The following is a 24,926-nucleotide window of genomic DNA, read 5'->3' as shown; positions in this document are numbered from 1 at the left end:
TGCGTTTTTTACATATAATACATATCTTAATAAAGTAGGATCAACAAGTCAATGCCTGGTTAAGGTAACAGATATTCTTTCTACAGCTTACCTGAATACGGAAATCCATTGTTAAATGTAGTTATAATTTCTTCATTCAATATTTTCAAAAATCGTGGTTACACACACACGCGTGGTTCACAAGTTTATTTATGGATTACGGGTTTTTACAATATTTACTTGGACTTTCTAACCAAATTATTGATGTACGCGGTTTTGCAAATATTTGTTACATTTTCCCTAATCCGGATAGAGAATAGAAGTGACCTAAATAAAAATTTAGCTACACACAATATTCATAAAGTTAGATATAACATGTTGTGTTAGATAAAAAATGTTTTAATCGCAAACTTCCAGTTGCCTGGAAGATAAGTTTTGTCTGTGATAAAGCTTGGAACTCCTTACCTCTTGTTATCAGACGAGCTCAGTTAAATACCTTTATTTTAGAATCTTCTTTCTGAGCATTTCTCTTCTGCCTCGAAATTAGCTACTTATATATATACTCATTAACCCTAAGATTAGCTTTTCATTTTTAGATTGTAATCTGGTTTAGTTTTAGTTAGTATATCTAATGTTACAAGTAATTTTGTTTTTTTGTTACTTTTATATGCACTATTTCCATACAATGGTTGCCTGGAAGAAGTTGCTTTTTAGCGATAAGGCCACCATTTGTCTATTAAGTTCATATGTGCCGTTTAAGCTTACGGCGTGAAAATACATTAATTTATATGTTATAATATCTTTCATACCTTTCCTTACCTTACGTTACCTTAATCTAAATGATTTTATTTTTCCTGGATAAATCATCTATTAAACACGAAAATATTTTTTAATTTTTAGTAGTTCTTAAGATTAGCGCGTTCAATTAAATTGTTATTTTTTAATTACGTGTATGTTTTATTCGTAACACAGGGCCAAAATACCCATCTTTTAATTTCTCCGACAAAGGATTTCCTTACAAAAAGAAATGTTTTAGAAGGAAATTTATATCCACATTTGCATGACAGTGGGCCGTTTAGGACAATTTGTAGGCAATGCGTAGACAATAAATGCAAGGACCAAAGCATAATCAGCTCATATGTCATTCTTATTCTGTTTTTTTCCGGCATATGTTTACATTATTTCCGACTCAGTGACTTCAGCTTGTGTGTATATAGTCCGGGAAAACTAGATGTAATTTTGTCAAAGTTTAGTACTTATTACAAATGTGTATGTACTCTTAATTAATTGCTTTAGATTCGCAATGCAGATAACAAAAATAGTTTATAACTCCCAGATTTAGGCATAGCGCGACCAATATGCCATTTGGCTTTCAATCTTAAACAGTATTCAAAAAATCTTAGAAATCGAACCTAGGTCAAGAAAAAGTGAAGCATGGCTTAGTGATTTTCCTATCTTATTTTAACCAGAGTCATTCTAACTACTTTATCGTCTGTTTATGTCACTGTTGTACTGTTATTAGAGACAGACGAATAATATAGTTAAAATTTACATAATAAATAAAACTAATGTTATAATTATGAAACAGATGTTCTAATTAATCCAATAAAATATAAAAATTTTGAAACAGTTTAAATTAATATTTTAGTGGAACTAGGGTTACTATGTTAAAGCATGACCATTTTATTATAATACAATAAGCTAAAAAGTATGAGATTTACGAGAATTCAAAGTAATAATGAAGTAATCTTGATCATGGTTTATCATAGTCTTAGTCATCTATAGATCTCACATACAAATTCTTTGATATAGTGGCGTAATTATTATTTCTATTTAAATATAGTTAAGTATAATTTATTCAAATACCGTACTGTTTAATATTTTCAAACATCCTGGTTACACACACGTGGTTCACAAATTAATTTATGAATTACGGGTTTTTACTATATTACTTGGGACTTTCCAACCAAACTATTGATGTATGCGGTTTTGCACATATTAGTTACATTTTCCCTTACTGAATCGGCATTAGATATGACCTCAATAAAAATTTTGCTACGCACAATGTTCATAAAACAAGATATTCTAATAAAATATAAAAGTTTGGAACGGTTCAAATTAATATTTTAGTGGAACTTGGGTTATTATGTAGCAGGACCGTTTGATTACAACGATTTGACGACTCATTGGTCTAGTGGTTAGTACCCCTGACTGCGAATCCATGGGTCCCGGGTTCGATCCCGGCTGAGACGAACATCGATCTGATGAGCATTTGGTGTTGTGCTTAGGTCTTGGGTGTTTAAATATGTATTTATATGTCTATCTATCTATAATATGTATGTATATCCGTTGCCTAGTACCCATAACACAAGCTTCACCAGCTTATCATGGGACTCGGTCAATTGGTGTGAATTGTCTTTAAAAAAAAAACAATACAATAAACTAAATTATATTTTTAAAATTTTCTGTAATAAATATATGTATTTCTGAAGCAACAAATTCTCTCCGACATCAAGGAATTATTTCCAAAAGAAATAATTTTTCGACCTCAGTAATACTTTCTCTTCTCAATTATATTATCATCATTCATCTCAGGCATATACTAAAGCCAATTTGAACAATTTACAAAACCCCTAATCCCAAACAAACCACATGTTAACGTGACTCAGGTCCATGAAAAGATTTAACACTTCCTTAGAGATAAATACTCGGAAGTTCTTTGCGCTTAGAAATAGCTCAATTGGCCCGAAACAAAAAGCGTGAGAATGTGCACGTTTTAGTACAATACTTTGCCCAGTGATAAGATAAAGATTAGTTAAATAACCAAAATATTACTGATAAAATGTAAAGAGCCGTAATTCTCAACAAAATATGTTAATTGTTCGTTTTAGGTGGTTGCGACGTGATAATTTCATGTTTCCTTGGTATCGGCATAAAATATTTTTAGATAAACAGAAATTTTGAATTATTACCCTTTTTTAATTAAAATTCAGCCGTTAAGCTATGTTTATGCGTAAATACAGAGACGTAAAATATAAAGAATGTGTGATTATTTAATCAATTACCGTATAAAATTCGTAATATTAGCGCGTTTAACCAATTCAAAAGGGCATTAAAGATACATATCAGAATGAGCCTAGTAAACTGAAATTGGGACGGCTGATGGGGACGTGTATCTCGTTCGTATATACAAATTAAGTTTCTCATGTAAATGAAATACATTTTTTTTAATGAGAAATAAAGTTCTTAAAACATTAAAAACATTCCTATTCGTAGTAAAATATTTTTTTCAAAATTTTAAGTATTTATATACATTTAATTTTTAGTCTACCCATGTAAATTGACGAAACTTTAAAATTTTGTACTGAATCATACTGAAACCATTCCTGAGTGATTTTTATCATATAAGGGAAAATAAATAGTTTACTTAAATCATGGCGCCTTAACTAATTATTATGCAATAGATCGCGAGATAAGATTCTTGTAAACAAAAACCCTCCTTTGTCATTCAAATTGCATTTACTCATTCATAATTCTACACTTTTACTACTTCCGTTATTATCTCTATATTTCGTCTATGGTGTTTTTAAATTATATAATCTATAAAAATAAAACAAATGGGACATTTTTAGTGTTTAATATATAATTTTAAATGTAGAAGTTCTGTATATAACTGATGTAGGTAATAGCGCTTTAGGTTTGTATAATTGTATTCAATATATTGTTTCCATTAGGCAGATTATTAGTACATGTGATAAGTAATACTATAATTTAATTGTCTCGTTAATAAAACGTCTTTAATTGTAGCATTTTACGGTTTTTATTCTTATTTCAAATAATAACTCTAATACTTAGCCTATGATCACCACGCTTGCTGCAAAAATAACCATTCAATTAATGCATTTTAATACTTTGAGAAAATAATAAAAAAAATCCTTTTTTACATAAAATATCTAATTACTATACTATCAATAGGATCCGGCATCAGCTAGTATAAAACAAAACTGAAGCCAGTAAAGCCCTAAGTAAACTGTACCAAGTAGTGAATGAGTGTCGCGGCGGCACCTCCGTCGCGTCAAAACAAAAAATATTTTTGACTGAGCACCGGCAAGGTGTCAGTAAAGGCTAATGGAAGAGAGTGCTCGGCCAATACGTCCGGCCTCTAGTATTTTAAACTGTTTGCCTTTCCATAAAGCTCTTAAGTCTCAGCGTCGAGGCAATCGCTGTATTTTGAAAAAAATAACAAACGAAAAGCTTATATTTATAGCATTTTGTAATCGTACTTATATAAATTTCTGTGGTATCACGGTAATTAAAACTAACTTTCTACGTTATTCCAAGATTGCGACATGAGCGCTACAAGTTTGGAACATCGAATGGATTTCGTCGCGCTGTTTCGAACTGTCAATACCAGTCTATTTTTCTATAACTAATTATTGAGGCAATTACTGAAATTGGTCTTGAATTCACGATTACCTTGCAGAACAATAATAATTGGTCCAATGGATTTAGTGGCGATTTTAAAAAGCATTACTGACTGTGAAACCTATAAAAATAATTATTTTTATTTCTGTTCAGTATAATAAAATAAAAAAGATTTATTATTTCTTGCAAAAGAACCAATTAAACTTATTTCTATTATTTTTTTACTATTTTTATTTTTTTTACTTAAGTATATCTACTTCCTAATCACTTTGCAAGAAACCTTCCGCAGATGAAGGCCTTCTCCAAGTATCTCCACGTATCTTAGGAATTTCATTCGCCCATCTCGTGAGCGGTCATCCTCTGTTTCGTTTCCCAATAGGGCCTCCCCACCGGGTCATCCTTATAGTTCATCGATCGTCAGTCTTGCTACATGCCCTGCCCATCTCCATTTAAGCTTTTGGGCATAGTTTAGGGCATTTAGGGCAAAACGCTTCTTATCTTTGTGTGTCTCATTTTATTAATTTTTCTCATGTTGAAAATGCTCCGTCTAGGCCCCTCTGACGAGTTCAGATTCATCTTTTTGGTTTCTTTGTATATTTCCAAGTATATGTTATATATACAGTGTATTACAAGGCATGTCCCTTGATACTTAGAATTTCGTTAAGTAATAATATCAAGTAATATCAGAAATACTTATGTACAATATAAAAGCCCTAGGTTGTTAGTTTTATTATTCACAATTAATTTCGACCAGATTTACATACTCTACAGATATAAACGTATATACAGTAGAACCTCGATAACGTAAACCTCGGTAACATAAAAACCTCTGTTACTTCAAAAAATACTATGTTCCCTTCCCATCAGAGCCCAAAACCTCTATAACTTAAAATACGCAACCTCTATAACGTAAATAAATAATCTCTGTATAGGCCCTCAGTAACTAAAAGAAATGTTTCCACAACCTCTATAACATAAAATTGTTTGTGAATGAGTCATTTTATAAGAGTGTCAAAACAAATGGTTTCGGTATTTATTGCTTGCACGTGTTTACTAATGTATTGTTAACGTAAACAATACATAACCTATTGTTTGCTTTATCTAAATTCTTCAAAGCTTTGCGGCAGTTAGCTTTGTGACAACGACTTACTTGCATCATAAGTTAATATGTTAATGTATTCTCCTCTCTATTTGTCATTGAAAATCAAATCGATTTAGAAACAGTGAATTTTTTTAAACAAAAGAAAATCACAGATTTTTTTAAGTAGACTAAACCTTTAGTTGTTGTTTTATTTTTATGTAATGTAAGTAATGTGAATAAATATGATTACATATTTAATTTTCCATCCTTCTGATGCATTCAAGTAAAAATGGGAGGAAGGGTACATAGAAACATGTACATACCTCTATATTAGCCTTTACCTGACATAGAACCTTGATAACTTAAAACCTCTATAACATAAAATATTTTGTGTTTCCCTTGGACTTTATCTTATCGAGGTTCTACTGTATCTTTCGCCTGAACGGTGGACATAATTTTAAAGTTATTTATCTTTTTAAAGCCATTAAAAACCCATCCGTCTGAAATTAAAACTGAGGCTACCTCGTCACCACTTTAAATAAATTAAGATAAACACATTAGGATCAATAACTACGCATTTTGCCTTATTTATAAAACCATAAAAATTTACCTGAGCGAAGAAACTTTACATTTTATAATCAATTTCGCATACAATAAAAAGAAGACAACTTCCACAAACTCAAGTTGGTCGCGCTCGGTTAACATTCCTTGCATATTTTTAACGACCGCAGCCAATGTGAAGTCACTGGTGTTTTTATAATTAGGTGTTTCGGATATTCACTGATATCTTGTATGAACTGGCGTATACCCTTTAGCTTTTAGACAATTATTATAAACCAATTTTATCATTATGTTTGGCTGCGGTACTTTTCAAGAAGGAAAATATGCATACGTATCTAAATTCTTACTAGTAACCGCAAGTAGAATAATTATTTATTCTTATTAGCCTGTACAATGCAACTAAATCCGGTATAGGACTCAAACCAGTTCTCTTTGCCTTCTAATTGACAAATTGGAATCTTATTAAAATAAAATTCAAGCTCCTCTGAGCGTGGCTAGCCGCGCGAACAAAATTGTAGGTAGATATAATATTAATGTTAACGAGATCTTCCCATCGGGCGCCGACGAATACCGAGTGAGCATGATGCGCTCGCGCCGCATTATTAAGGAGCCGGCCGCATTCGAAGCGCGTGCCTCGATGTGTGTGGTCCACTACGGAGGTCTCGCTCCGCTGATTTATTGAATTCACAATTTCACACCGTTTTTATCAGCGAATTATACATTTAATTAGCGAAATAAAAGCTTTATCACATTAAAATAATTATATTCAAACAAATGACAGTATAAATTAATCCGATGTAATTGCAGATTTGTTTTTGTTTTCGGAATCACTAACAGACGACACGTCGCTTCCAGATACAGCATGAAGTTCTGGATATCGCGGCATCAGCTCAAAGGTGTCCAAATCGTAATTAAATTCATCAGTGTTTGTTTTCCATTTATTAGCGATCATTTGCAATGGCTCAAGGCATTGTAGACTCTGCTTCACCCTTAGCAATTCAATATTACATTGGTTTTCGACTTCCAGCAGCTTTAATTTGTAAGCCTTTGCAATCATATGCTTCCTAATGGCGTTCTTCTTTTCAATCTGTGCCATATTAAGAGTATTCTGATACCTTTGCAATTGTTTTTCGTACTGTATAAGGTTTTCGTCACATGTTAATTTATTTTCTACACAAGTGCTATATAAGTCTGGAGGACATGTTATCTCCAATGATCTAATGGGATCAGTTGTAACTTTCGGTTCATCCAAATTGGGCTGTTGTTTGGATTCCATTTCCAGGCGAGCCTTTTCTTGATTAAGTTCCAACTTCAGAGATTCTATGATGTTACGACATTGTTTGATTCTCTCCTTAAGATTTTCGTGTTCACTAACTATTTCTGAACCCTCGTGTACTGGTTCTCCGCCATTCATTTCGTTTGATTGTTTATCATCGCCAGTATTACCGATAGCAAGTTTAGATATAAGTAAATTCTCATTTTTCTCTTCAGTCATTGGTATTTCATTGTCTCCGGATGCTGGGTTTACTAAACTCATTTTGAGCAATATTTTTACAAAATTTAATACAGAATTTAAGTGAAATGTTAAATGTTCAATATATGAGACATAACAAAAATGACAGATCATGTCATTTTAAATTAGGAATTCATAAAGATACTCTTTTGAGTAAAATCTATTTAAATATAAATATTCTACCAGTATTTCACTACAAAGAGAAAGTTAAAAATGTGAATGGATGATTTAGCTTAATAAAATAATTTTACTTCATAAAGTATTTATTTATCTTTTTTAATTTTTTTTCTTCGTTTTATAGTACCCAATCGTTATACAAAATTACAGGTAGATTAGCTTTGTCAGCACTAATACTATAAATAATTAGTATTTTAACTTTCAATGTTATATAATGGTTAAAAAGAAAAAATCAAATCACACAATAATCTATGAATGTGAGAATTTCAACATATAACATAGAATAAAAATATATGGGTTTACTCTCCTTCTTCTACGGCCACTTGCAATTGTCTTTCCGAATAGAATGGTCCTTGTTCTACATAAGTTTGCAGTCTCATAATAATGTTAGCATCAAATGCCGTGGACATCGATAATCGCTTTATTACATCATATTTTACTTCCATTAACTGCTTTATCAAATCCACGTTGCGATCAAGGAGAAATTCTATAAAACCTACAATAATTTGTTTATTATTAATTTACTAGTTTTAGCCTTGGACTTAAAATACCTACGTAATCCAAAATGATTTTCTTCGTCGACCAGTCACAGACTGTATAACATATATATGTCACCGGAATATAGCAAAATCCGCAAGTTTATAAATTTCCTAGAAATATTATAAACTTTCGTAAATTGATAAACGTACACACCTCACGCGTAAAATAATATATAAGCGATAACCAAACGGCATGTGCGCTCTGATTGGTTGAATAAGTCACTAACCTAACCTAACCGTTTAGAATCTTACTAATGGATATCCGTTAGTTTATAATATTAAAGACGAGATTGATAAATTTGTGAAAACGTGGGCGTATAATAATACAATATATCTCTCGTTTAGAATCCTACGAAACTTTATAAATTTCCTAGGAAAACTTGCGGATTTTCTTCGGTTTTTGCGGATCTTCCGGTGTCATATATACCATGGTGTCACAACCAGGTCTGGGTCTTAGATATATGTATGTTTCGTGATCATTTGTTTTTTCTAATAAGCAAGTAGGTGATCAGCCTTCTGTGCCTGACACACGCCGTTGAATTTTTTGGTCTAAGGCTTCCCAGTCTCCTCACGAAGTTTTTCCTCACCGTACCTCACTAAGCCAACAGTGCTCTATAGATACACTATGTAATATGGCCGTTTAAAAATTATAGAACTTTATCATCATGAACAAAATATTTTTTTTTTATAAAACCTTAATTATCTTAAGAATTGCATCACCATATGACAATAAAAAACAAAAGTCAGAATTGCTAACATTCTAAATTTGTAGATCATCATATTATGCTTTGTCACAATAAATTGTTAGTAACGGAAATAGAAAGAAAAATCCATTTATTTCAAGAGCTCATGAAGGAGTGGCGAGGCGTTCTTGAAGGGCATCTTCAAGAACTACTCCCAATTTTGTTTTATAAAAACTTTATTCAACTCTAATCAAGTCTTTCGTCTCTTCGTCTAAGTCGTGCGTTCGAATCTCGTCTTGGTACCAACAGATTTTATTTGGACTTGGTCAATTGTCACCAACTGACTTCCATCGAGGTGATAAACATTACCTGCACAGTTAGCTACCAACTCTTCGCCCCAATGATGTTGGCACACTGCATCCAACAATGTAAACGCAGCAAATTGAATATCTGGGAACGGATTCTTGCAAAGCCCAAACAGCACTTCCACAGATGACGGCTGTTTGCTTAAACTTCTAAACCATTCGCGTGTCATTAATGTCACTCTGGGGTCTGCGGGACATTTTTTCAGGTCCCGCTCGATATCTATTAAATTGGCGAAACAATATAGCGCCCGAGTTTTAATATCTGTCCCGCTATTTCTTATTAACTCGCCGATTTTCTCAACGGCTAGAGTATATTTACTACCTGTAACGTAAAATTTGTTATATTATGGCAATTAAAACAATTATACAACTGTCTACATTATCTTCCGGGTTTTTGAAGTTGAAGTATAACTTTTTACGATGCGCGCGCACGCCGTCACAAAAAACCGACACCCTGAAATTAGCACAGTCAACATTTTAAAATAAAAAATGTCCATGTTATGTAGAAATATTTTTTTTGTGATAATTAAATAAACTTTATATAACTAGAAAATGCGTTATAATAAGACTTTCAATGTATTAAATACCTTTTTTCTATTGTTAGTGTTGTTTTTTTTACAAACGTAGAATTAGGCGAAAGATAAAATTTTTGAAAATATAAAATACAAGAAAGCGTTATTTTGCAATTGTTTAAAAAGCATGTGTGTGTACTTATGTACACGCGTTAGAAGTTATACTTCTTTTGGCGCATTAGGGAAAAATGATGAGAGTAAATTATTAGGATGCGCGCGCACACCGTCTCAAAAAACCGACACCCGCACAGTATAACTTCAAAAAATGTTTTAAACATGCACCATGTACCACAGGGACGTCCTGGACTGGGGAGTAACATTAGATCAATTTTGTCACAACTATATTTCTTTCATGAATAAATGCGCTTTCATCTGGTAAAACTGTATTTTAAGTCAGTAAAAGGGTGGTTATCCTTAGAAATCAAACCATTGCCTATAAAAGTGCAACAAATATATCACTAACATCACAATACTACCACCAAATACTGCATTATTCTTCAACAATCAAAATATTACTAAAAACATTGGTTTTATAAGTAATTATTTGCTATAGTTAATAGTATCTTACCAAATGCAACCATAGACAGTTTTCCTTCAATAGTACTACCAATTACTCCAATGGTGTCCAACACAACGGGAAATATTGTCTGTTCCACTTCATCAAATGAATTGAGCAAAAACTCTATCAATATTGGATATTCATGTATAACTTCCTTTGAATAATGATACGTAACTGTTCCAAAGAATTTTATGTAACCTGTTAAAACATTTTAGATTTAAAAATATTCTTACATTCTAAATATTTATTTATTTACTTTAAAAGTTTGTGGGTGATAAAATAAGAAGGAAATTGTTGCATAGATAGCTTGTTTACTATGATATGGTTATATCAAACAATTTAGTGCAAGTAAAGTTTATAGCCCTTTTATATTAATTGTGTTTTTGTTACTAATCTGTTCATTGCTGCACATTCTAGATTTTTTTTATTATTTTTATATTTATTTTTTATATTTTATTTGTTATTTAATTTGTATATATGTGATTGTGTAATGTGGTGTAAACACACACACACACTAATGTCCATAATTGAATACTGTAAAATACATTATAAAATTAGACTTACCTGTTATTAAAAGTGCTTTTAGAGGATTATTCTCAAGGTCTTGCAGTTTTTGCACCATCTTTTTAAATAACCCATTCTTTATCAAATAGGAAATACCATAAGGTACAACTGTCAGTTGTGATAGTAATTCTAGGATATTCAATTGATAAAGGATATCTTCTGTTTCAAGTTCGGAAACCATAAAATCTATGTATCCATGGTCTTTACAGACTTCAAATAACTCATTTGACTTTTTGGAAATATTGACAATGATCTGAAAGAAATGAGATTACAATTTAAAACATTTGGAAAGTTGCTCTTGAGGTATTTCTGAACCAAAATTCACAATTTAAAAAAAATCCAATGGCTAAAAGGCAGACCACACTCCCTTGGCAGATGGCATAACATTTTATCTTATTCTGTCTCATTGAGTGTGCAGCTGAATAGTGCCGTTTTATAAGTTTTTTTTTTTTAATTACATAGTTTTTTACTATGAAACTCTTGCCAGAGGAAATACTTACCAGTTCCACATGGGTCTTCCTTCACTTATGTATCTTGATTGGTAAAGAATAAACAAACACAAGCTTACCTCAAAAGCATTACATTTACAGCTGCTGTTATATTCCAATATAATCTTCATTTCTTCTAGTACCTTTGAATAAGTGTCCTGTGGTAAATTAGATGTAATCAATACTGCCTTATTAGCAATACCAACATCTTGGTCCCCAGCCATCTGAGAAATTGCCACAAACACATCTATATGTTGCGGAAATGAGAATGTACCTGGACTTGAAGTAAATACTTTGTAGATCTGAAATTAATTTTTAATTTATTACTGTAATTGTCAAACTTTTATTTGGAATTTACACAATTATCTTAAATCCATGTATCAGATCTAATTGATATAAATTGCAAACCATATTGCACAGTGGAATTCACTTATGACTTTTGCTGTATCAATCATAGAGCTATAGTGCCATTAAATCTAAGTCCCTTAAATTTAAAGTGTTTTTCATGAATTATTTGAAACATGTTCCTATAAATACCATACAGATATTGCAACTGGATGCCACCATAGAACAAAGAGCCAACAAAAAATAATAAGATGATGCATATAGCTTACATCAAAAAGTATAAACATAAGTTTGAATAACAAGCAAACAAAAGAAACAGTTAACAGTAACAAGGGGGGTTGTTAAGAAAAAATATTACAATAATACTGATGATACTACTTACAACATCTATTGCAAGCTGACGAACACAAGGATTTTCATGTCTTAATAAATACATAATGTATGTTATATAGTTCCTTACAACTTCCTCTGGTTCAAACATATTAAAACATGTTTTTAGTAGCTCACAACTTAAATCAACATGACTTCTGTAAAAAAAGGTGGATTGGTAAAAGTAATTGCCGAATTGGTGGACAAAAGGGAAGTTTCTAATAAGAATGTATGTAATCTTATATTATTTCTAATGACTTACCTGTCAGAATCATTAAGGCATTTAAAAATTTCATTAATGCCTACATTTTTAATTACAGGCATAGCATCAGTGGGTGACGTGAAATTTAAAAGATTCTTCAAATCGTTTAGGGCCTGTAATCTTAGTTCTTTACTTCGAAGATTTTCGATAAATATTTTGTATTGTGTCTGTGTATCCATGTTAGATAGAGAAAATAATTAAAATTAAATCGGTAGTTTATGGCAGTTGATTTCTAGGACACAGTTATTAAGTATAACTTTATTTTTTAAAATTCTATATCTTAAACCTCTAAACAAAACATTACAGTCACTTTTTGATTTTTGAATTTGGTGGACTATCACCTTTCAATAATCAATGTCAAAGTTCTCGCCACAGACTCGATTGCATATCTAGAATATAATTAATAATATTATATTATACTTGAAATAAGACAAAACCTAAAGAATATGAGGTTTTAATAAGCTAAATTAACAGTAAAATATTTTGGTTACATTTTGATACATTGACAAAAGTTAGTGTCTAAACAGATTGACAATGTCATCAGTTTATAATAGTATCATGTAAGAAGTTTACAACAAAGAAGTTTACATCATTTTCCCGCACTATTTTAAAATATAATCTTTTAATAATTCTGGTATTTTACGGCCAGATCGACGAAGTGTTGGCTCCGGCGGTGATGATGATGGTAACTCAGTGCTAGATATACGAAGTGTTGACTCCGGCGTTGGTGATGATGGTAGATCAGTCTCTAGTTCTCTGCTATTATCAAGTACCACAGGTCCCGTCTCATTAGATGAAGGAATTTCCAAGTTTTGGTCTTCTGTTTCCGTATGTGGTTCTGTGACGTTATGATAGTCATTATTTATTCGCAGATCTACCCCTTCTGAACCCAATGGTGCTAAATGACGATTTGACACCGTTGTTTCTCGGCCATCTGGGAACCGAATGTATGAATAATCAGTATTGCTGTGTATCAATTCAACCTCTTCTACTAATGGCTGATATTTATTTGTACGATTAAATTTCTTCATCAAGACTTGTCCAGAATTTGTAAGCCACGATGGAACAGAAGTGCCGTTAGTAGATCGTCTTGGGTGTCTAAACATTCTTTCATGTGGAGTGCAATTTATGGCTGTACAAAGTAAAGATCGAATTGAATGTAAGGCTTGTGGTAATACTTGCTCCCAATTTTCTACCGAAAGATTCTTCGTCTTCAGCGCCAAAAGAATCGTTCTCCATAAGAGTAGAATTCAATTTTTCTATTTGACCATTACCTTGAGGGTTATAAGCTGTAGTTCTACTAGTGGCAATACCTCGAACATGTAAAAATTCCTGTACTTCGGCAGAGAGAAATGCTGTTCCGCGATCTGAATGAACGTAAGAAGGCATGCCGAATATCATAAACAAGTTGTTGAGGTGTTTAATCACTGTTTTCGAGCTCATATCCGAGCATGGGAAAGCAAACGGGAAACGTGAAAATTCGTCAATCACGGTAAGTATGAATTTGTTATTATTGTTTGTTGGAACTGGTCCTTTAAAATCTAAGCTAAGGCGTTCAAAAGCAGCCGTCGCTTTAACAAGTTTCCTCTGGTCATCAAAAGTATTTCGGAAGAATCTAGGTTTTACTTCAGAGCAGGTTTGACAATATTTTGTCATTGTTCTGACTTCTTCAATGGAATAGGGAAGGTTTTTAGAGCGAACCCAGTGAAACATTCTCGTTATGCCTGGATGACAAAGAGCCTCATGCAGCGAGAAAAGTTTTGCAGTACGTGTTTCTACAGTGGCACAAACTCGGGATAGTGCATCAGCAGCATAGTTCTCTTTCCCCGGTCTGTATATAATATCAAATTTGAAAACAGCTAGTTCCAGTCGCCATCTTTGAATCTTTTCATTCTTTATCTTACTTGTATGTTTCATATTAAACATAAAAGAAACCGAGCGTTTGTCAGTTACCAACTTAAAGTGTCTACCGATAAGGAAATGTCTCCATTTCTTCAATGATTCAACAATGGCGTAAGCTTCTTTTTTAATTGCGGAATGGTTTTGTTCGCTTGAATTCAAAGTTCTTGAGAAAAACGCCACTGGTCTAGAATTTTGCGTAATGCTGCAATGGAATGATCGGAAGCGTCAGTTTCGACTGTAAAAGGTATATTTACATCAATTGCATGTCTAGAAGACTTTGCGATATCATTTTTCAGGCCTTCGAAACATTTAATTTGCTCGCTTGTGAGCGGAAAAGTAGTCGTATTAGCAAATGAGTGGATCCGTTCAGAAAAGTTTGGAATCCATTTAGAATAATGTGCGAACATGCCGAGTGTCCTTCTTAAGGTCGGTAAATCGCTTGGTGCAGGTAAATTAATCAGTGGCTTGAGTCGCTCACTGTCAGGTTTAATTATGTGGTTTTGAATATTATAGCCTATAATATTAATTGACTCTTGAGAAAATTTGCATTTTAGCATACTTAGTGTTAAACCGTATTTCTTTGCGGCATTCATAAAACTTTCTAAGTAATGATCGTGTTCTTGAAGAGTACGGCCACAAATAGTTATATCATCAAGATACGCATATGTGTTTTGAAGCTTTTCTTTCCTTATAATCCAATCGATTGTTCGTTGGAAACTCGAAACACCATTTGTTACTCCAAAAGGGATACGCCTGAACTGGTACAAATTTCCGAGCGCTTCAAAAGCGGTAAATTTTCTTTCTTCGGGTAGTATAGGTACTTGATGGTACGCGCTTTTCAAGTCTATTAGGCTGAAAAATATATTCTCTGCCACTTTCGAAACTAAGTCCTCAATGTTTGGTAAAGGGTACGCGTCGAGTTCTGTGTAACGATTAATCGTCTGAGAGTAATCAATCACAAGACGTTTTCTATGAGTTTCGGTTTTTGTTATTAGTACTTGGGCCCTCCACGGTGATTTACTTTCTTCAATCACGCCTTCTTCTGTAAGGTTTCTGATTTCCTCTTTAATAAATTCACTATCCTCTTTGCTGTGCCTTCGAGACTTAATAGCAATAGGTTTGCAGTTGGGAGATACATTTGCAAAAAGCGGTACAGCTGGTACTGATGCTTCGGCTACGTTACATACTTGAAGTGGATGTTTTGGCCCACCGAAAGAGAACTCTAGCGATGAATGTTCTTTGAGGACGTCATGGCGGATAATTATATCAGCACAAAGATTTTTCACGATAAGAAGATTCACGTTATCATAGTTATGATTTCCAATTTTCAGGCTTTGCAAAGTTTGACCTTCTACTTGTGAAGTATGATTAAGAGAGGCCATAGAAATAATCTGATTGCAGGATTTTCTTTTTAACCCGCATAGTCTTGCAAAACTGTCATTTATAAAACTGATGGAGCTGCCGGTGTCGAGAAGTGCTTCTGCTCTTATATCTCGAATATACGCGGGTACAGTTACTTTGTGTAATTAATAAGGTGAGGCTGCTGTGATACAAGAAAGATTTTCAGTACCTACTACCATACAAATAATAGTATCATGTAAGAAGTTTACAACAAAGAAGTTTACATCAATACTATATCTTTAAATACATGTCACACTGCTGCAAATTTTTCTAGTGGTTCTTCAGTTCATCATTCTGCAAAGAATACTCAATACGTTTCTGCGAAAGCATTTGGTATTCGATATATAAATAATATAGACCACAAGCCCATGAACAAAAAATACCTGTGAAATGACCCAACGTGAATTACGCTTAGAAGGCTGTTACTATATCTGAAAATAGCTCTGAGCACTATGCCGTCATTTCTGAGCGGTACATGTGAGTACGTGAGTGAATGGACTTTCTCAGGTACAATGGGGGAATTTCGACTAATTATTAATGTACGGCTTTGTTATAAGTGTATAGATGATTAAAAATAAATGTCGAAAAACCTAGTGCCGTACAAAAGTGATGGTACCGGAAGTCGGTGCAAATTTTTAATTCGACGACAGTTGCAGAAGCAATAAAGGTCATTTATTACTGTACGGCATTTGTGTGATTCCTTTTGGACACATATACAGATACTTTACCCGTAAACGCCGTACATATTCCCAGCGGAGCGGTCGAAAGCCAAGGGTCGCAACATATGTCTGATTAGCATATAGGTGATGATAATATGAAACAACATAAAATTAAATGATCTTGAGAGTACTTCACAAATAGATAACATTTTCCAGCATGCCGTACATTTTTTGTGGAACACATAGGTGTATGGGGTAAATTACTTTCCTCAGAAAAGAGTCATTTTCCGGTGACTTTTATCTGTACGGCAATAACACAGGTTATTAATACTTTAGACAATTTTCAATAAAAGATAAATGCCGTACACTTTCGATAGTACGCTACCACCGCCTACCAATACAGGGCGTCCCAAAGTTATGGGAAATGAAGGGATATCGTAGATAGGGTATTTTACTAAAAGAAGACTTTATGTTATTTTTAAAAGTTATTAATTCTGCATTCAAAGATTTTTTAAAAATTACTTGCTTCGTCTGGGAATCGAACCGACTTAAATGTAAAAAAAAACACCCCTACTTTTATGATGCCAATCGAAAGAATGGCCAAAAACTAATAACTCTTCTTAAGTAACATAGTATTTTAAAAGAAAGGAACAGCGTGAATATATCTTTTAATCAAATTAAAAACATTATCTTTCGTATTCGGCCAAAAAAAATCCCCTACGAGTCTGTTACTTTAGAAAAGTTATTAGGTTTTGGCCATTCTTTCGATTGGCATCATAAAAGTAGGGGTGTTTTTTTTTTAAATTTAAGCCGGTTCGATTTCCAGACGAGGCAAGTAGTTTTTAAAAAATCTTTGAATGCAGAATTACTAACTTTTAAAAATAACATAAAGTCTTCTTTTAGTAAAATACCCTATCTGCGATATTTAAGGTACTTTCCCTTCATGTCTCATAACTTTGGGACGCCCTGTATTATATTTCTATTTTTGTTAAAAATATTTTTCCTTTACCTCTCTCTGCTGGTACGATAAGGCTGTAAATATACTTTACAGCCTTATGGTAGTATACTCAGATATGTACAGTTATTAATGACCTTAAGGGACACCTCAAACGTCGTCGAAGTTTTTATCAGCTGTAAAGAATAATCTGGAGTAAAATGTACGGCATCTGGTTTTTTTTGTTTATTTATATTTGTTACATATAACATAACAATAATCTTTGAAAATATTACTCCCCATATTACTCTAGGAGCATTTGAAAAGTCATCTAAATTTCGGAAATTTCATATATTTTTTATCATAATATTTTTATTTGTTACCATTTAAAATGAACGGCTATAAGGTACAACGGTAATATTTAGTAACATTATGTAAAAAAACAAGTTGCCGTACATTATTCTCTCATCTTACAGCAGCAAGAACTTGGTAAATCCTGAAATTTTGATAAATATTTAATTACACAAATATAAACTATAATATTTGGACGGCATAATTATAAAACATTATTGTCCGTGTTAAATAATATTTTGAACATGTTGCCGTACATTTTACAATGACCTTAGGGTATATGGGTGTAGGGGTAGGGTTCCGACCCTTGGCTTTCGACCGTTCCCCTGGAAATATGTACGGCGTTTACGGGTAAAGTATCTGTATATGTGTCCAAAAGGAATCACACAAATGCCGTACAGTAATAAATGACCTATATTGCTTCTGCAACTGTCGTCGAATTAAAAATTTGCACCGACTTCCGGTACCATCACTTTTGTACGGCACTAGGTTTTTCGACATTTATTTTTAATCATCTATACACTTATAACAAAGCCGTACATTAATAATTAGTCGAAATTCCCCCATTGTACCTGAGAAAGTCCATTCACTCACGTACTCACATGTACCGCTCAGAAATGACGGCATAGTGCTCAGAGCTATTTTCAGATATAGTAACAGCCTTCTAAGCGTAATTCATGTTGGGTCATTTCACAGGTATTTTTTGTTCATGGGCTTGTGGTCTAATATCTTCGAGTTATTTCTTTGATAGAAACAGTAATGAGACGATTGTCTAATGCGATTTTTTCAGTAATATGGTAGCACAGATCAGAAAAAGTTTTTTTATATACATTTTGGGCACTTTGCCTTTAGAGTCTTCTCAGCCAATAAAAAAAATATTAATTAGGTACGTCTTGGAATAGATAATATAATTGACCGACATCTTTTTTTGAGTAGAGCTCAGAAATTTTTCATAGGAAAAAATTCCTACCTACACACTTATCGCATTTAATTTATTTCTTCATATTTCGAATAATGTACCCTGTAATGCATTCTTTCGATTTCGAGGCTTCTTTCGAGAACTCAATCAGTTCACAATTACCAATATAGTCATGAATTTCTGGTAAATCAACAATTTGGTCCTCGGAAATTTTCAGTCATTGTTATATAATCTCTCTCTTCTTTTCCTCTATTTTTCTAATGGAAAAATATTAATAGTTTATAATGGTTTACAATAATCTGTTGACATGTTTTTCAATTCATCGTGAATCAACAGTCTCCTTTTAACGTCTAGCACTAGATAATATCTCTGAGTGGTCTTGGCTCATTTTAAAAGTACATATATATTGAAGGGGCCCTTACATTTGATATTTATGTACTTATAAAAAATATTCTTAGTGCCTTAGCAAAAGTAAAAACATCCTAAAAACCAGTTTTTCTTCCCGCCTTTGTAAGCCATGTTACCATTCTAACCTTAAAACTTTAACCATGAATATCTCCATAACCATGGGGTTCCGCAGGGTGGGGATCACACAGGGGGTAGTCCTACCTCCCCCCAAAAAACCTCAAAAATCGAGGTGTCATCGAAATTATGAAAGTTAGTTAAAATGAGGTGATATTTTTAGAAGATTGTAAGGTACTGGTGTATTATTTTATTTTGATAAATTGCATAACTTACAATAAAATTTAGTAAACAATTTATTCTAGTAAGAATTAGATAATACAGAAAGTTGCAAACAATGAAATACATGTACAAAAGCTGTACTAATTATGAAATACAAACGAGTAGGTGTCGATACTTTCAAAATTTTCAGAACCCTACACTAATTATTGAAACGTGAAGTGATTGATGTTTGACATCAATTATTTGTCAAATTTATTATGTTATGGCGTGTTATTTGCCCATTTATATGGAAAGTAAAAATAAATGTATCACATGAACCGTAAGTTTACGCAACTTAAAACTTTGCAAAACGCTCCTACTATCCACAAAAAAAATATGGGCATTCAAATCGATGGTCATATTGGAAAGTTCATCCATATTACTTTGACATTATTCACTATATTATGTCTATCATTTTCAGGTGCACCATTTAATTATTCAATTAAATAAAACTTTGTTTCGAAAGAATACTTGAAATTTTTTGTGTCATAAAGTACCATATAAATTATAAACTAGATTTGTTACTTTTCGTTTTCACTATCGGCCACTGGCAACACTGCAAGTCCACAGTACGTCGTAGTCTATTGGCCTAAAGGTCTAGATACCAGGCCATAAACTCCAAAAAAAAAAAAATACGTCGTAGTCTATACCGGCGTTTTTCATAATATAATTTTAAAATTTAAAGCTCATATGTATTTTAGATAGATTTTCTAATTTTTAAACAACGGATTGGATATATTTATTGTAATAATTATAATGGGTCTATTACAATTGTGTGAAAAATATTATAATTCATCCAATTTATATGAGGTTCTGCAAATATCAGAAAAAGCTTCTGAAAATGAAGGTAAGTAGTTGTTAACAAAAAGCATTGTTATAAGCTAAGACATTGCTGTAAGCTAGATATTTTGTTTATTTTATAACTTTAAACCATCTCAATCTCTGAACGAAAATCCCATAATATTAAATTAATCGAACTATTTACAGTTAAGAAAGCCTATCACAAATTATCCCTTAAAGTTCACCCTGATAGAGTGAAAGATGATGAAAAAATAGAAGCAACAGAAAAATTTAAAGTTTTGGGGGCAGTCCATGCAATCCTTAGTGATAAAGAGAAACGAGAATTATATGACACTACTAACAGTGTAGATGATGATAATGACAATGTCGTAGAGGATAGAGATTGGTCAGTGTACTGGAGAGGGCTATTCAAAAAAATAACTGAAGAAGATATAGTTGCCTATGAAAAAGAATATATTGGTTTGTATTACTTTTTTAGTTTTTTAATAGAAGGATATATATCTTACAAAAGTTGTTTTATATATGGACCAACATTTATTTTGAATATTTTAGGTTCTGAAGAAGAAAAAAAAGATTTAAAAAATGCATATCTAGCTGGTAAGGGGGATTTGGATTATATTGTGGATCACGTCCAATTTGCAAGATCTGAGCAAGAACCCCGACTACGAGGTATTTTAACTGTAAGTACAATAACAGTAAGAAATTATGTAATTTAAAATTACAACATTTTATCATAATTAATATTTAATGATATTTTCATGTAGGATATGATTGATCAAGGAGAAATACCATCATATAAAATATTTACACATGAGCCAGCCAAAAAGCGTAAGCGTAGACATGCTAAAGAAAATTGTGAGGCACAGGAGGCTGAAGAATATAAGAAGGAGTTGTTACTGAATTCAGGTATTGTATAAAAGAAAATATAATTTAAAATATTTAATCATACTCAGTTTGGATAAATAACAAGGTTACTTTAATGTGCTTAATTAACATTTCATAACTTTTTAGGTGAAAATAGTTTGGAGTTAATGATTAAACAAAGACAAGAGTCACGGGTTAAGCGAATGGATTCATTTCTTGATAATTTGGCTGCAAAATATAGTGAAAATAAACCTAAGACAGCAAAACGAAAAGTAGCATCTAAAGAAACAGCAGCAAAAAAACGAAGGAAATGAGAATATAATTAACTTTTTATTTATATTCCTATGTGTTTTGCCATTTTTTCTTTTACCTGTTAACCAACTTAAAAAATTTCTTAAGGGAATTTAATTCCTTTTATGTTATGTATAATTTTTTTAAGGATTGGTCACACTGTCTTTGCCTATGAGGACCATTTTTTACTTTTTAAAGTTATAATACTAATAAAAAAATATAACTTTCATATAGAACTTCAATTTATTTACAAAATGTTTGTTAACTATAAGATCTTTTTGCCCGCCAATCTAAAAATTCATTTAAGTCAACATCAGCATCTGAATCACTTTCACCATTGTCACTTGTTGCATCAACTTCTGTTATCTTCTTTTTAGTTTCTTCTTTTTTCAATTCAAGATCCAACACTCTATAAAAACAAATAAGTCATCAAACTTTACCATCAAAATTTACATCTACCAGGATATTGTATATATATAAAGATATGTGAGATACCCACCTAGACCAATTTCTAATTTGCTCATCAATTTCATCTATTTGTCTTTCAGCGGTAGCTTCTTCCTGTTCACCAGCAATTATCTCAGCAGATGTTGTAGCTTCTTCTTTAATTTCTTTTTGAAACTTATCCCACTCTTCTTCTACTGGATCTTTATACTCAATGTTTCGAGCCTGTTAAAATAGACAAAACCAGTTTATACCTACCAAAAGAAATTAAAAATATACAAATTTACTTTATTATTGTTTATAGTAAAAGTGAATGGCAATTTAATATTTATTTCATTATAAAAAATCTACTATAATAAAACTGGCAATGTTTGCAGTAATGTCAATGTCAAATTGCAATGATAGTATAGAATTAAACAATTTATTAATGTGTTTGTTATTTGTATGTACAAATATTATTTCTTGAGTTTAGATTATTTGTAATAATTTTTATTTTTTTAAACATATTACTGTAAATGTATATTTTAAATGTTAAAAGATTGCTGTACAGTAATATCAGACAATTTTACATTCAAAAAGTAACAGTCTCAACTATGAATCAAACTCAGTTACTGAGTCTAGTACTGTCTTGTATACCTACTCTGGATAATAACAAGCACAAAGGTCAAGCAGGCAGGATAGGTATTGTTGGGGGCTCATTAGAATATACTGGTGCACCTTATTTTGCAGGAATAAGTGCCCTAAAAGTAAGTACTGTCTGCTTAATAATTCTATTTCATTAAATGCCTCATAATGCTTATTATAGGTGGTAGTTGGAACATCAAAAATTTTAAAGTGTATGGTTTCAGGTTGGTGCCGACTTGGTTCACATCTTTTGTGCATCACAAGCAGGAACAGTCATTAAATCATATAGCCCTGAGCTAATAGTTCACCCTTTGTTAGATCAGCCAAACGCTATAGACAAGATCACTCCTTGGCTTGAACGATTACATGCAATTGTTATTGGACCCGGTTTAGGTAGAGAAAGTGGGATATTGTCAACAATAAGTGCACTTATAGGTATCATAAGAGAAATGAGGATTCCATTAGTGATTGATGCTGATGGTTTATATCTTATAACACAAGATCTCAATTTAATTAAAAATTTCACATCACCTGTTATTTTAACACCAAATAAGATTGAATTTGAAAGAATGTCGGATAAAATAAATTTTGCCAATGGTATAAATGAACTAGGCGATTATGTAACTGTTTTAAAGAAAGGAAAAACAGATGAAGTTTTAAGTCCTGCTGCTTCAGTTCAATGGCAATATAATGATGGTGGTTCAGGTAGAAGGTGTGGAGGCCAAGGTGATATCTTATCAGGTTCTATTGCTACATTTCTCCACTGGATTTTAAGCAATAAAAATGTAACAGTTGAAGGAACAGACAAGAATTTACTGGCATCATCTCTTGCATGCTTTGCAGGATCTGCCCTTGTAAGGAGATGTAATGAAAAAGCTTTTAAAATAAAAGGACGAAGTATGTTAGCAAGTGATATGATTCAATTTTTACATGATGCTTTTACTGAATTATATGAAAAAAAGCCTTTGTAAATATATACCTATGAAATAAGTGTAATAGCTATAAAAAGGGGTTATAAAATAAAAATATTATGAGTATATTGTTGTCTTAATTAGTAAATTTACCAAATACAACTACATACATGTAACCTAGTACTTAATTCTATATACTAAAAACTAAAAAATCATGACTTATTTTAGAAGCACATCTATAGAATTTGCCATGACTAAGCACTATGAGTTGAAAAGTTTGATCAGTTGACATTGAGTTTAAGAGCATAAAATTACATTAAGTATGTATAGTAGTCCTGGACTATATTTAACATGTATTCACATATGAAGAATAAAGATTGGTGAAATGGCTAGTACATGGTGGTCTTATTATTACCTTAGCATCCAATTTAGGATCATCAAAAAACCCCTCTGGTATTGGTTGATCAGATTTTGCTTCTTCTTCTTCAATTTTCTTATCTTTTAAACTACCATCAGCTGTAAAATTATTTTCCACGGGGTATTAGACAGTTACAAATAACATGTACACAAATTGATATGTAGTCTACTTCTACACTTAACCTTTAACATGAATTTTAAGGATTGATTGAAAGAGATGATTACAATAAGATAGACCAAGCCCTAATACTAATTACACATACGTAGAGTTGCATTGTTTGAATCACCTTTTACACACATTAATCTATACATACCAATATTTTGCTCAGGTGCCAAGCTTAATGGCTTCCTATTAATTTGTTCATCATGATGAGAGTAAATAACAGGAGCATCATTTTTTGGCTTCAGCGATGCAGAAACACATTCACCAGAGTTTTTTAAAATTCCTTTTATTTTCTTTTCTTGTGGTGCATCTGACGGAGTCGTAGACAATCTTTTCTTAACTTTGCCATCAGTAAAATTTTTGGTCAGTTCTTTGAGTTTTTGGGCCTGATCAATATTTTCCCTGTGTTGTTTACTATTTAGATGCACTTGCCATACATGTTCTGATCTAACTATTGATGAACAAAGTATACACATTAACTGCCCAGCACTATTGTATTTAGCCAATGGATTATTAATTTTTACAGGCTTTTTATCTTTATTTTTCCGCTCAATCATCAACTTTCGCATTTCATCTTGAGCTTTTTTCTTATCCAATTGTGATTTAAAAGACATTTCATAGGACTTATTAGTACCTTTATATAAAATTGTAATAAAAATAATGACTTAAATTACCATATTTTTAATTTTGAAGTTTTATTTGTATTAACTACTTAAGGAAATACAATATGTATCAATATATTGCGCTTAGTAACGCAGATAATAATAAATATTTATTAATTGCAATATGAACCTATAAAGTACTCTTAGTCGTTTTATGGCATAACCTAAGTTGCTTTCCGATAAAAATTAAAAAACCTTAGACAGTAGACTTCAGAAATCAGAATTACGAATAAATATAAAATAAATAATAATAAAGAAGCCGCGTAAAACTGTTTGACTTATGGGTGAAGAAGATAACTATATCACACTCCTGTCATTTTTGGCTTGATAGTCCAGTCAAATTATGGCTAAAAACGGGTTAAATAAACATGAGCGAAC

At 32.2% G+C, this 24,926-nt stretch overlaps 5 protein-coding genes across 5 annotated transcripts; 2 read left to right on the top strand and 3 right to left on the bottom strand.

The window, feature by feature from the left end:
* Window positions 1-6,792: 6,792 nt before the first annotated feature.
* Window positions 6,793-7,792, bottom strand: LOC125053150. Its single transcript, XM_047654380.1, has one exon. It carries the CDS (start codon window positions 7,671-7,673, stop codon window positions 6,834-6,836), a length of 840 nt encoding a protein of 279 aa, XP_047510336.1. The 5' UTR covers window positions 7,674-7,792; the 3' UTR covers window positions 6,793-6,833.
* A 65-nt stretch (window positions 7,793-7,857) lies between these two features.
* Window positions 7,858-12,827, bottom strand: LOC125053149 (26S proteasome non-ATPase regulatory subunit 5). Its single transcript, XM_047654379.1, has 7 exons — window positions 12,483-12,827; window positions 12,234-12,378; window positions 11,587-11,808; window positions 11,019-11,271; window positions 10,464-10,652; window positions 9,328-9,645; window positions 7,858-8,232 (listed from the first exon to the last, which is right to left on the bottom strand). The coding sequence occupies exons 1-7, from the start codon at window positions 12,659-12,661 to the stop codon at window positions 8,036-8,038; spliced, it is 1,503 nt and encodes a 500-aa protein (XP_047510335.1). The 5' UTR covers window positions 12,662-12,827; the 3' UTR covers window positions 7,858-8,035.
* Window positions 12,828-20,044: 7,217 nt separating this feature from the next.
* Window positions 20,045-21,556, top strand: LOC125053060 (dnaJ homolog subfamily C member 9). The gene is made up of 5 exons (XM_047654253.1): window positions 20,045-20,218; window positions 20,359-20,631; window positions 20,725-20,852; window positions 20,937-21,078; window positions 21,184-21,556. Exons 1-5 carry the CDS (start codon window positions 20,128-20,130, stop codon window positions 21,348-21,350), a joined length of 801 nt encoding a protein of 266 aa, XP_047510209.1. The 5' UTR covers window positions 20,045-20,127; the 3' UTR covers window positions 21,351-21,556.
* LOC125053059 (zinc finger protein 830) lies at window positions 21,552-24,774 on the bottom strand. The gene is made up of 4 exons (XM_047654252.1): window positions 24,038-24,774; window positions 23,722-23,822; window positions 21,827-21,996; window positions 21,552-21,736 (listed from the first exon to the last, which is right to left on the bottom strand). Exons 1-4 carry the CDS (start codon window positions 24,498-24,500, stop codon window positions 21,589-21,591), a joined length of 882 nt encoding a protein of 293 aa, XP_047510208.1. The 5' UTR covers window positions 24,501-24,774; the 3' UTR covers window positions 21,552-21,588.
* LOC125053058 (ATP-dependent (S)-NAD(P)H-hydrate dehydratase) lies at window positions 22,196-23,432 on the top strand. Its single transcript, XM_047654251.1, has 2 exons — window positions 22,196-22,517; window positions 22,620-23,432. The coding sequence occupies exons 1-2, from the start codon at window positions 22,287-22,289 to the stop codon at window positions 23,364-23,366; spliced, it is 978 nt and encodes a 325-aa protein (XP_047510207.1). The 5' UTR covers window positions 22,196-22,286; the 3' UTR covers window positions 23,367-23,432.
* Window positions 24,775-24,926: the final 152 nt, after the last annotated feature.

The sequence above is a fragment of the Pieris napi genome, chromosome 10, assembly GCF_905475465.1.
Source record: "Pieris napi chromosome 10, ilPieNapi1.2, whole genome shotgun sequence".
NCBI lineage: Eukaryota > Metazoa > Arthropoda > Insecta > Lepidoptera > Pieridae > Pieris > Pieris napi.
Note: the sequence above shows the minus strand (reverse complement) of the source record. Positions and strands in the feature narration are given on the sequence as shown.